The following is a 13,358-nucleotide window of genomic DNA, read 5'->3' as shown; positions in this document are numbered from 1 at the left end:
AGGAGGACACTCAAAATGCAGGTCCTCGATTGTTGCAGCTGTAGTGCAGGCAGTATGGGGCCGAACATTGTCATTGTGCAGCAAAACACCGATAGTGAGTTGTCCACGACGTTTTGATCTGATTTCTGGTTTCAGATGAATTTTAAGGAGGTCGCAGTATGATACAGTGGTGACTGTGGTCCCTCTGGGTATGTAATGCTCTTTAAGTGGGCCTTTGGCTCTCCCAGAAGAGCATCAGCATCACTTTTCCAGTGGACGGCTGTGTGCGGAATTTTTTGGGCTTTTGTGAAGTTCAATGGCGCCACTCTTTGCTTGCCCTCTTCGTTTCTGGCTGAATGTAGTGGACCCAGCTTTCATCCCCAGTCACTACGTGCTGCAAGAAAGTGTCGCCTTCTGTTTCATAACGTTGCAGAGGCTCTTCACCTGCGTCCACTCGCTGTTCCTTCAGTTCGGGTGTGAGTTGTCTAGGCACCCACGTTGCAGACACTTTGCAGAACCCCAGCACATTGTGAATGATATGGTGTGCTGAACCTGGCGAATGTTCAATTCGGAGACCATTTCATCCAGCGTAATGCGGCGGTTTACCCTTAGCACGCGCTCAACTCCTGCAGCCATTTCTGGTGTGTCGGCTGTGTGAGGCCGCCCGAGCGAGCAGCGTATGCCACACTGGACACTCAACTTTGAAACTTCCTGTCCCAGTCGTACACCCGCTGCAGCAATAAACATGTCACCATATTGCATCTTCATTCTGCGATGGATTTCACTGGTATTCACACCTTCGCTTCCCAAGAAATGGATGACAGAACGTTGCTCCTCTCTGGTGCATGCTTCTAAGGGAGCCACCATCTTGAAACTGCTCGACTTACGTCATACGCTCAATGGTGCCAGATCTACAACAGGCAAAACATGACTCTTACCCAGAATCACATAAAAATTTCTTGTAGCCGGATCCGAATCCGTATCTTCACCAAAATCTAATCATTTTGTCCTTGTCACAGACGCTACATCTCTGCCAACTACACACATTATATTATCGAATTTATATCGCCATTTTAAGGTTACTTATTGACTGGCCCTCGTTTGTGTATGTGTATATATACATATATATATATATATATACATATATATATATATTGTTGCGGATATGGGATTTGCATCCACCCATATCCGCTTGTAAATATTCCCCTATTTCCTCAATACTTCCCAACTATCCCCAATCCCCCATTCCCTAGTCCCATTTTCTGTAAACAACACTCTGTAGACCCGACCTCCCCCTATTTCCCCCATTAAATGTCGTGCCCAGGTTCACCGCATCTCATGTAAGACAACTATAGGACATCTTGCTAGTTATTCTTAGTTTATGTCAGTTAAGGACTCGTTTCCATTAATTCTGACCCTTCGTTGCACCAGAATGTGATTGTATGGCACCGTTAGGAAGTTTAGGACCTCCCAATACCTCCCCGCAGCTCTTCCTCACGGTTCAGCAACAACAACAACAACAACAGCAACGGCGGCGGCGTGCACAGGGAGTGCGCGTCCTCACTCCGGCTTGGTTGGTAGGGGGTGTTGGGAGGGCATGAGGCCTTCCCAACGAGCCGCCATCGAACATGTGCTCGACGGGGTTACCAAATAGGGGCTCCCTGTCAGCTCCTCGTCAAGGGCGGAGCCCGGTAACCCCCGCACCCAATGGAAGCGGCGGACCGGCCCCAGGGGGGCGGAGCCAACCAGCCGAGGGCGTGTCACTCCCCGCTGAGCATGCGCAGGAAGACGGAGGTGACGTCAGATGCGCGCTGAGCTTGGAGCAAGCAAGACGTACCCTCCGAGCGCTGTGAGGCCTCCCCGCATCTCTGGACTGGACCGTGCTTTATCCTGTCCCCGAGCCAAGGTGCACCTTGTGCTATCGACTACCTGTCCCTTCCTGCCATCAATCCCTGTGTAAGTCAGCCTTGTTCCGCGTGTCTGTGGTCTGTCTGGGTTAAGATAAGACGGTAATTAAGTGCCCATCTCTTCTGTGTCTTTTACCTCACTCTACCGTGTAATCTATCCCCTTTTCTCCACCACTGTAATTATACCCTCCTCCGGAGGTCTTGAGAACTGTACCCTTGCGTCGTTTCATCTATCCCAGTCGTTGTGTCCTTTCCATCATTGATTTAGCATAGCGCGATTTGGTCAACGTCTGGGTGGAATCGGGGTCTAGTCGGGGAATAACTGTTCGGTCGCTGTCATACCAACCGCTCGGTCAAAAATAACATCCAAACCGCGTCGATAACAATATATACATATATATATATATATATATATATATATATATATATATATATATACAGTGAAACCTTGACTTACGAGTGCACCAACTTACGAGTTTTCCGAGATACGAGCCGTCGCTCGGTCGGTTTTTTGCTTTGTGATGCGAGCCGAGATCTGAGTTACGAGCGAGCGAGCTTGGATATAAAACACGTAATCGTCGAAAAACATGAGCGAGGTGTGCATGTTGTCGACTTGGCGAGGCAGTACGATCGTAGTACTTCTACGATATGTACGATTTTGAAGCAGAAGGAGTCGATAAAGGCTATAACGCCAGCCAAGGGCGTTAAGATTATTTCAAAGCTCCGGACCTCTGTCCATGAAGAGATGGAGAAGTTGTTGTTTGTGTGGTTGACGGAGAAGCAGCTCGCAGGAGATACCGTGACCGAGAGCATCATCTGTGAGAAGGCACGAGACATTTACGGGGATTTGGTGCAGCAGACGGCGGGAACATCAACGGACGAGGCATCGGAAGAGTCATTCAAAGCCAGTCGGGGATGGTTTGATAATTTTAAGAAGAGGACCGGCATTCACTCCGGCGTCAGGCATGGTGAGGCAGCAAGCTCGGATGTGAAGGCAGCTGAAGATTTTATTATAACTTTTGCCGAACTGATAGAAGCCGAAGGATACATCCCCCAGCAAATCTTCAACTGTGACGAGACAGGGCTCTTCTGGAAAAAGATGCCGAGGAGGACGTATATAACGGCAGAGGAGAAGAGCATGCCAGGCCACAACTTGTTCAGAGTGCCGGCGATAGCTCGCCTTCTCTTTGTGGAAGACACGGTGAGATCCTTAACATCCAACAACTAATGGGACGCAAACGGGGCGCCCAGTTTAGCGGTACACACATTGATGAATCACCCTGCCTGTGAAACACCGACATGACAGGTTATAGCTGGGTCGGGATTCAAACCCAGGCTGGACAGTTTAGAGTCAAGTGTGCGTATCTCCAGTCCAGGCCATCCTGCCAACTTGTATGCTGCATACAGGTGAAATATAAAGCGCGAGATATTTTTATATGTATATTTTTTAAAAAATTGGTGTGGTTTTTGGGGGGCTGGAATGGATTAATAGCATTTCAATTCATTTTAATGGGGAAATTTAATTTGAGAAACGAGGAAATCGAGTTACGAGCTCGGTCACAGAACGAATTAAACTCGTAAGTCAAGGTTTCACTGTATGTTTGTGTATATATATATATATATATATATATATATGTGTGTGTGTGTGTGTGTGTGTGTCTGTGTGTGTGTGTGTGTAATATACTTCTTGCTAATCATATATACTTGCACATTGAAGAATAAAAGAGCTGGCATTTCCTGAAGTGTTGCGTTGTCTTGTTCATATCATGGTTGGAATGGCCTTCATCGGTTGAATTTTGATAAATAAAACAGTTTCAATAGATCCTTCATCATAATCATGTGGACTATGTTTATAACAAAACACAACATTTCCCAGCTGATCCAATTCACTTGCAATAGGTTTTGTTTTATCTTTTGAAAGGTAAATCATCCTCCGAGTGCTTTTGAGTGAACAGTTGTGACAATGCAGAGATGGATCGAAAATGGATGTAAATGGAGGTAATTGAGCCATTGTGAGAAAAAGGCATTTGCCTGTGATATTTCCTTCATACCTTGCTGCCGATCATCCCAGGAGGACCTCTGGCTCCATCTGGTCCAATCTGACCCTACAGTGAAGAAATTGCAGTGGTGGATGTGACGATATCAATGTGCGATGTTCTCCATTATCACCACTGACTGATTTACCTCCACTATCATTGATACAATCTTAATGTCTACATTCACTATCGTCCGGATTGTCATGTGATCATCAAAATCACAAGTGCCGTGGCTGCCGTCCTGACATTTATCACTCTCCACCTGCCAAATCACAAATCATAATTCGTTTGTAATGTGAATGACAGAGTAATTTATTGTCATTGTTGTTGCCATTTTTAATAACCAATAATACAGACACCAACATCCCTGTTTTAGAAACATCAATAAGGTCGATGTTATTTGTAAAATATTGCACACAACATTCATTTCAAGACTTAATAGGGTGAATTAAAAGCAGCAACATGCTTTGCACCCTCTCTGAAAACCAATGCATTCATTATTCATTCGTTTGATCATTCAATCAGATGCTATTGGAGGGAAAGTGCTAAATTACAACAATATGCCCCAACAAGGACAATCCACACCCACTTTGTTTCCCCCTTATCCTCCTTCCTCTTCTCTCTTCTAAACCAAGGAACTCCCTCTCTCTCTCTCTCTCCTTCCTCCACAACCCAGACCACCACCATCCTTCATTGGATCTTCAAGTGGCATTTTAAGCAATACTACCAAATAAACAACATATTTCAGTCTGCTATTTCTCACGAAGCAGTAAAGTACGCACCGTGCAAAACATTGATCTTTTCAAAGCAATGACCACCCCCAAACTGAAAAAAAAGGTCCACAATAGTGCACAACTCAAGAAAAGATCCACAGCATTCTGTGCATTTCCGCAATCACATCCTTGTCCTGTCCTCTTTCATGAAACGCCCGAGCAAGTTCACTCACCCTGCGACCTGGTTTCCCACCTGGGCCGAACCGGCCTTGAACGCCTCTTGGGCCCTGTGAAGAAGAAGAAGTGGATTCAGAAGTGTGACAGATGAACATGTCTCAGTGTCTCCGACACTTGAGTGAGCTTACTGTGGGCTCAATGGTTTCAAAAAGCCTTCAATAATTTGTCATTTGAACTAAATTTGTGAAATATCACTTCAAACTGAACTAAATTGAAATAACTACAGCTATGAGTTATCTTACAAAATACATATCCTGTTGTTTCCCTCGATCCTCCAACCACCCGACTTCTGGAGTCGATTTGTCTTCGCAATTGTCTCATTGGACAATTTATTTTTCTATTTAACCAAATGTGTCTGATACTTGCTTTAACTGCACAAGTTTCAAGTCAACCATTCATCTTCCTTAATAAGCCTTAAATCGAAAAAAAGCTAAGGACTGGTTGTTGATGGAGATTTTAAAACACCACAAAGTCTTTGTCATTTCTGTGAAGATAGATCTCCTTTATTCCTCTCCAGTTATATATTTTCCAATGGAGGGAATTGCCGATACATGCAACCGATTTGCATATCCGTACATATTATGAACAGACAGTTGCTCAGTTTTTCAAACAAAATGGCAAATGGTGTTTTACTGAGTGGAACGTTAATCAACTATCAGTGGACAATTCAATGAGGATGATTTCAACCATCTTAGCAAGCCCCTGCTCCCTTTATGAAATCAACCATGGGGGATTCCATAAAGATGAAGAAGATGATGAGATCCTAACGACTAAAGATACCTCAAAAGAGGAAGAGAACGCTGCAATGCACTGTTACACCGAACAAACATGACTATTTAATAACTTCAAACCTAAGTGATATGACCAAAAGAGATCGAGGAGTTCAAGAAGTCCACACATGGGATAAAAGAGGAACAAAATAGTGGAGGTTGGTCATTTCTCTCTACAAGATCGGAGCTCATGGAAGAGCGGGATGACAGAAGGTATGAGCTGACAGTGGGCAGCGGGGCACCAGTTTGACACAAAAAGCAAGGGAATGAATGAAGAGGAAGATGTATGTATGTATGTGTATATATATATATATATATATATATATATATATATATATATATATATATATATATATATATATATATATATATATATATATATATATATATATATATACATATATATATACATATAAATATATACATATATATATACATATATATATACATATACATATATATATATATATATATATATATACATATATATATATATATATACATATAATTTAAGAAACAGGAAGTAAATTCCTGCATGGGGCTAGTGTGAAAAAATTCTGACAACCCGGGACTCAAACCCAGGAACCTCATCACTTATGCGGTGACAGCCCACTGAGCTATTGAGTCTCCGGGATATCCTCAGAGATTTCTCACACTAACACTGCGAGCTTTATAATGGCCGATGTCTTACATGCCTGCTCGGCAGACCCTGGATGTGTGTGTGTATGTATGTGTATGTAAGTGTGTGAACGTGCATTGAAGATGAACTCATCTAACAATTTAATAAACAGGAAGTAAATTCCTGCATGGGGCTAGTGTGAAAAAATTCTGACTCAACCCGGGACTCGAACCCAGGAACATCATCACTTACGCGGTGACAGCCCATTGAGCTATTGAGTCTCCGGGATATCCTCAGAGAAGGTATGAGCTGACAGTGGGCAGCGGGGCACCAATTTGACACAAAAAGCAAGGGAATGAATGAAGAGGAAGATGAATATATATATGTATGTATGTGTATATATATATATATATATATATATATATATATATATATATATATATATATATATATATATATATATACATACATATATACAGGATGAGCCAGAAATATGGTCATTTTTGAAATTCCTGTGAAGGAAATAAAAAAATGTATTTCAAAATAAATTCATTCATTATATTGAAGTACATAACATGCATTTTTATTATTCACTGATTTAGTTTTCTTTTTTGTAGGCAGAACACTTGAGTGACCATGTGGAACTGGTCGGGTGAAGAACGCGCTTTAGCTATCAAAGCTTTTTACAAGAATAATGACAGTGCAACTGCTGCACAACGTTAATTCAAACTCCATTTCAATGTTCAAAGTCATGGAAATGTGTCGTCTGTTCAAGCTGTCAAGTTAAGGGTTCAGAAGTTTGAGAGGACCGGTTCAACTTTAAAAGAGAAACCGCCTGGAGCACCCAAATCAGTAAGAACGGCAGAAAACATTGAGCGTGTAAGGGAGTCAGTTTTGAGAAGTCTGCATTGCTCCAGCCGAAAGCATGGATCAGCCTTAATAATTTCTCACACGTCACTACGCCGCATATTGCATAAGGATTTAAACTTTTATCCTCATAAAATTCAAACTGTCCAGGAATTCAGCAAAGATGACGAGATGCTCGCAATAATTTTTGTGAGGGAATGCTTTCATTTATGGACGGAAATGAAAACTAAAACATTGCTGACAATTTGTTCATGTCTGATGATGCACATTTTCATCTGTGTGGCTTTGTCAACCAGCAAAATACTCGTTTTTGGGCAACCGAAACCAAAGAGAAATGCACACGAAACCGTTACACAGTCCCAAAGTCACAGTGTGGTGTGCACTTTCATAGTTCAGCATCATAGGGCCTTACTTCTTTGAGAACGATAATGGAAATGCCGTCACTGTTACTGCAGCTCGATATACCGATATGGTTTCTAACTTCCTCGCCAGGGAATTAAACAGATTTGCAGAAGTGAGCCCAATGACGTGGTTTCAGCAAGATGGTGCAACCTCCCACACTGCCAGAGTGTCCATGACTACTGTGAGGGTGCTCTTTCCAAAGCATGTCATTTCCAGAAACGGCGAAACTCCGTGGCCAGCAAGACCCGATTTGACTGCATGCGATTATGTCTTGTGGTCATATCTGAAGGACAAAGTATATGTTCACCGTCCATAAACTCTTCATGAATTTAAGGAAAACATCAGATGCGAAATCAATGATATTGACGTGGCCATGTTGCAGAACGTCATGAATAATTGGCATCCAAGATTGGAGGAATGTGTCGGATGAAATGGTGCGGATCTCCAAGATGTTCTTTTCCACAAATAAATGGCATGTTATGTACTTCACTTTCTTGTAAGAATTTGTTTTGAAATACAACTTTTTATTACCTTTACACGATTGTTAAAAAATAACCATATTTCTGGCTCACCCTAAGCCTTTGTGTATGAGGGTTGGGCCAGGAAATGTTAATGGGGGATTATAAAGATTCTCAGGAACGATGGGGACAAGTTGCATCAAAGACAACTTTGACCACTGGAGCAGAACAAATTATGGGAAACACGATGTGAAGAATAGGGAAGAATCCCACCTCCTACATATCAAAATCAGAATCAGATCAAATCAAATCAAAATCAGACAAAATCATATCAAATCCCACCTCCCTACTTTTGAAATTCCAACTTCTTTCCTGGAAGTCCTGGCAGTGTCCATATGTTTTATACCTCTCCCACTGCCCCCTTCCCACGCCCCCCCCCCCCCCCCAAAGCCCTCGCCCTCTCTCAGATCTCTCGATGTCTCCATGTCTCTCGGTCCCTGCTCTCAAATGTTGTGTTTGTGTCCTTCCCCCTCTCTCCACATCTTGTCTACCGCTCCCTGTTATATGTTTTATGTGTCGGTTTGTCTTTCTGTGTGATTAATGTTCGCTCTTTCACGAGCCTCGATCTTGTATACAAAAAAAAAAAAAAAAAAAAAAAAAAAAAAAAAAAGAAGTGGATGTTCAGAGTTGTCATACAAGCTGTCAGTAGTGTTCAGCAAGACCTTAAAATACTGTATATTAAATGATCACACACCAAAACTTCGACATGTATGTTCGCAATCAAATTGTGGATCCTTTGACTTTTAATAGTACTGTACGTTGAATATGTGCAAACACAAGTTGATGAAGGTTCTAGTCACCTGACATAAGGTAAAACATAAATAGCATTACTCACAATATAGCTATATCGCTTTTTCTATATCTTCCTCACCTGTACTCCAGGATCTCCATAGTCACCTTTTAGGCCAGGATCACCTGTATGCCCCTGCAAGATACTGCATGCGATTAGCACATGGTTCCACAGGTCTAAAAATATACATTTCTGTAATTCGATAATCCCAAAGTAAAACCACATCTCCTCCATCAGCAGTACACATAAAGGTCGATTGTTAGTTTTCACAAACGCCTGAATTTGATAGGGTTGAGGATATCTGTGATAGGTGTGGGGTTCAAAATGTTTGAGGAATGAGAATAATCAGAATAGTTCAAGACACACAAAGGTTTCAATTTTGAAGATACAAGCACGATATCTAGATTACAATACAGAAGCTAAGCGAAAGGGTCTACATCCTGTGCCTGTCTCCTTGAGCTGGCTGCTGCATACGCTCACCTTCTATGCAGGCCGGATTAACCTTTTGTTAGCCTGGCACCAAACAAATTTGTGGAACCCCATTTGGGGAAACATTGCAAAAAAAACAAAAAATTCTGCGGGTGTGATAAAGCAACCTCATGATTCATGTCATAGTTGCGTTGTTGAATTGTTGAAGTCGTCGTGTAAATGAAAAACGTGTATATTAAAATTTATTTCCCCATAATAAATAGTGTAAGAGGCAGAGTTCATGGGGGAGTGCTGCTCCAATCCTCATTTTTGTTGTCCCATTTTTACGATCACAGTGGTTTCTTTTTATTGAAGATCCACCAGGGGTTCCTTCTCCAGCAGTAGAAGGTCCTCCTCCTGGTATGAGTCCAGCAACTCTTCTACATGACCCTCCTCCACCTCATCAAAGCCGACGGTCTGTCTTGGCCATTTTGACGATGTCACAACGTGCTTTCGACACATTCACGCTGAAACACTTCAAACCCTGAACAAAACTGAGGGCAAATCTTCCCCCACAAACCATTCATACAGGAGCGGGTGACTTCATTCCAAGACTCCTCAACATTACAAAGAACATTCCTTGTTGTAAAGGCCTTCGAGAATTCCTTTACAGTCATCTGAACATTATCAGTTGATTTCACCTGCAAATCATGAAATCATTTTCAGGTTTGCAAATGTTCTTCGGAGATAATACACCTTGAATGTAGCAACCACCGATACGAAAACCTCTTTCATACCGTCCTAAAACATCCATTTTGACTTCAATATTGATGGCTTTCCTCTGTCTTTTGATCGCACTACCAACCTTGCTACTCCATGGATGCTTTCCGCTCATGATTGCAAGGACTATGCTTATTACAGCAGAACAATTCAAGTACAAAATTGGAAACATCACTGCACGCATGATGCTAACATGGAGGGTTTCCTGAAACTCATGGAGGGGGGAGGCGAGGGATAGGGAAGGCAAGCAATCCGGGTGCGAACATGTTTTCATGTTGTTAAATGTGAAAATGTCACCGGAGGGTTACTCGCTCGCTCGAGTCATGTAATCCCAATCGCTAATGAACATAGATTAAAAAATGGTACAACTGAAAGGCACACACTATTCCAAAAACGTACAAACAGAACGCGTGGAAAACACAAGCCTACCTTACTGGAACTGGAATGTATGCCATTAACAGTGTGGTGACGTCACACGCCAGGAAATGGTAGTATGTTTTTTCAATTTAAATAGTGCTTTTTTAAAATTAGCATTCAATAATATACATTATTTATTGAAAAGTATCACAATGTGTGCATCTTGGTCATATAGGTCACTTCTTGTGGGCCTGGTGCCAAGGCACCATTGGAGCCATTGAAAATCCGGCCCTGCTTCTATGGACCAAAGGCTTCATAGAGACTTTCTCTTTTGAAATCAACGGTTTGAAATTTTTCCCGACTTGATTTAGGTTAATTTGTTAGGCAAAGTCTGTCTGTTTCACCTGTTGAATGCCACCACGTTATTGTTCAGAAGCTTTTGTTTTGTCATTGTTGTTTTTTTTCCAGCGGTGTAGTTGTCCTACAGCATACTTCCGGAAAGCAGGTGCCAGGGTTTTGGTTTGCTCCTTTATTTTAGATAGGTCCATCAACCATCAACAATAGCAAGAAATATTTTAGATCCATCAACAGTATGAACATCACTTTTTAAATCAGGACTTAAAGGATCTGTAGCAATAAGAAAACTTCTGTTGAAAAATGGGAACAAGTTTAAAAAGGCTAAAATATACACAAAACACAGAAATTGGGTTATGGAACAATGGTCAAAGGTGCTTTAGACAGACGAGTCAAAGATTCCGTTATTTGGATCTAATCAAAGAGAGTATGTGAGATGATAATAAAACTATACTTATGAAGAACCTTGATTGAATCCAACAATTAAGCATGGAGGTGGTTAAATTCAAATGTGGGAGTGCATATCCTCAAGTGGTTTTGGAAAATTGCTAAAAACTAATGGTATATTGACTGCCACAAGGTACAAAGATTTTAATTCACCATGCCATATATGAGGAAGTTGTTGTGGTCGGAGAAGACCTAAATGTACATGTGGGAAGAAGTATGGACGGTTTTGAGGGAGTTCATGGGGGTTACGGATATGGTGTGAGAAATGGAGAAGGTGAAAGGTTTTGGAGTTTGCTGATGGAGCTGATTTGTTGATTTGTAATACTCAGTTCCAGAAAGAGGATAATAAGCTTGTTACATACACGTCAGGTGGGTCGACGACAACCGTTGATTACCTGATGGTGCATAGGCGAGATAGACACCGGGGCACAAAGGTGATCCCGGGGGAGGAGGCTGTTTCACAGCACCACTTGGTTGTCTGCGACAAAAGGGTGAAAGGTGCGAGGAGAGCTCGGCAGGTGAAGTACCAACCAAGAATGAAGGTGTGGAAGTTGAAAGAGGTGACAGTAAGGGAGGCATTAAAAGAGAGGCTGAGTAGGGTAGAGGATGATGTGGTTGAGCTTGAAAGTGGTTGGATGTCAATGAAAGATAGTCTGTTGGGAGCCGTTGGTGAGGTATGTGGATGGACAAAAGGACCACCGAGGCACTCAGAAACATGGTGTTGGGATGATGAAGTTGGAAAGAGAATTGACGAGAAGACGAAGAAGTTCAAGGAGTGGCAGAAGGTGAAGGGTAAGGGAGCAGAAAAAGCAGAGCATGAAAGTTATAAGGCAGCCAAGAAGGCTGCAAAGAAAGAGGTCGCAAAGGCGCAGGAGGCATGGAGGAAAATGTTCGGAGAAAGCTTGGATTTGGAAGAGGGTCAGAGAGCGGTATTCAGGATTGCAAAGCAGATAGCGAAAGAGAGGTGTGATGTGATGGGGGTGAGTTGCTTGAAGGATGAAGTGGGACAAATCGTTGTGGACCCAGATGGAATTAAAGGAAGATGGAAAAGATATATGGAAATGCTGTTCAATACAAAGAAAGAATGGGATGGCAACATAGAGAGTAACCCAGTTTTAGGACCGGCAGAGAAGATAACTGAGAAGGAAGTTGAGGAAGCGATAAAAGCAATTAAGAGTAGAAAAGCGGGAGGGCCGACGGGAGTTGTGGGAGATATGTTGAAGACAGCAGGAAGTTGGGGTGTGAAGAGAATGACAGAGATCTGTAATCTGGTGGTGAAAGAAGGCCGCATTCCAGTGGATTGGGAACTGAGTACCCTCGTCCCTCTATACAAGGGGAAAGGTGACCCTCTGGACTGTGACTCGTACCGAGCGATAAAGTTATTGGAGCATGGAATGAAGGTATTGGAAAGGGTGTTGGAGAGGAGGATAAGGAAGAAAGTAAAGATCGACGAAATGCAGTTTGGATTTATGCCAGGAAGAGGAACGACAGACGTGCTCTTTATTGTGAGGCAGTTGCAGGAGAAGTACATGGAGAAGAGGAAGAAGTTGTTTCTTGGGTTTGTTAATCTGGAGAAAGCATTCGATAGGCAGATGGAGGAAATGTTGAGTTGGATCTTGGAGATGGCGTGAAGCTGGAAGGTGTGAAAACATTTTGCTACCTCGGAGACATGCTGAATGGAGAAGGTGGATCAGACTCGGCAACGGCTGCGAGAGTGAGATGTGCATGGAAGAAGATTCGGGAACTGAATGGCGTGCTGATGAGGAGGGGAGTGTCGTTGAAGCTGAAGGGAAAGGTGTATGCTGCATGTGTGAGAAGTGTTATGATTTATGGGAGCGAGACATGGGTAATGAACGTAGAGCAGCAACGAAGGCTGGAAAGGGTGGAAATGTGAATGGTTCGGTGGATGTGTGGAGTATAGTTGAGAGAGAGGAAGACAAATGATGAATTGCGAAAGATGATGGGAATATAGCCTGTGATTGATGCTGTGAAGAGGAACAGGTTGAGTTGGTTTGGTCATGTGTTGAGGAAGGATGAAAGTGACTGTTTGAGAAGAGTGATGGAAATGAATGTAGAAGGAAGTAGAGGACGGGGAAGACCGAGAAAGACTTGGCTAAAGATGGTGGAAGAAGAAATGCGGGCAAGGGGGTTAACAAGGAGAGATGCAGAAAATA

General features: G+C 42.6%; 1 protein-coding gene across 1 annotated transcript in view; it reads right to left on the bottom strand.

Moving 5' to 3' along the window:
• LOC137438890 (uncharacterized) overlaps positions 1 to 13,358 on the bottom strand; it is a gene marked incomplete in the record, with an annotated part of 494,558 nt that overhangs the window by 331,822 nt on the left and 149,378 nt on the right. The window contains 3 exon segments of the mRNA XM_068134344.2: positions 3,938 to 3,991; positions 4,869 to 4,922; positions 8,920 to 8,973. Of these exon segments, the coding sequence (XP_067990445.2) occupies positions 3,938 to 3,991; positions 4,869 to 4,922; positions 8,920 to 8,973 (162 nt within the window).

This window comes from Myxine glutinosa, chromosome 13, assembly GCF_964187855.1.
Source record: "Myxine glutinosa chromosome 13, kmMyxGlut1.1, whole genome shotgun sequence".
Lineage (NCBI taxonomy): Eukaryota > Metazoa > Chordata > Myxini > Myxiniformes > Myxinidae > Myxine > Myxine glutinosa.
The sequence above is the reverse complement of the archived record's forward strand: the minus strand, read 5'-3'. Positions and strand labels throughout refer to the sequence as shown.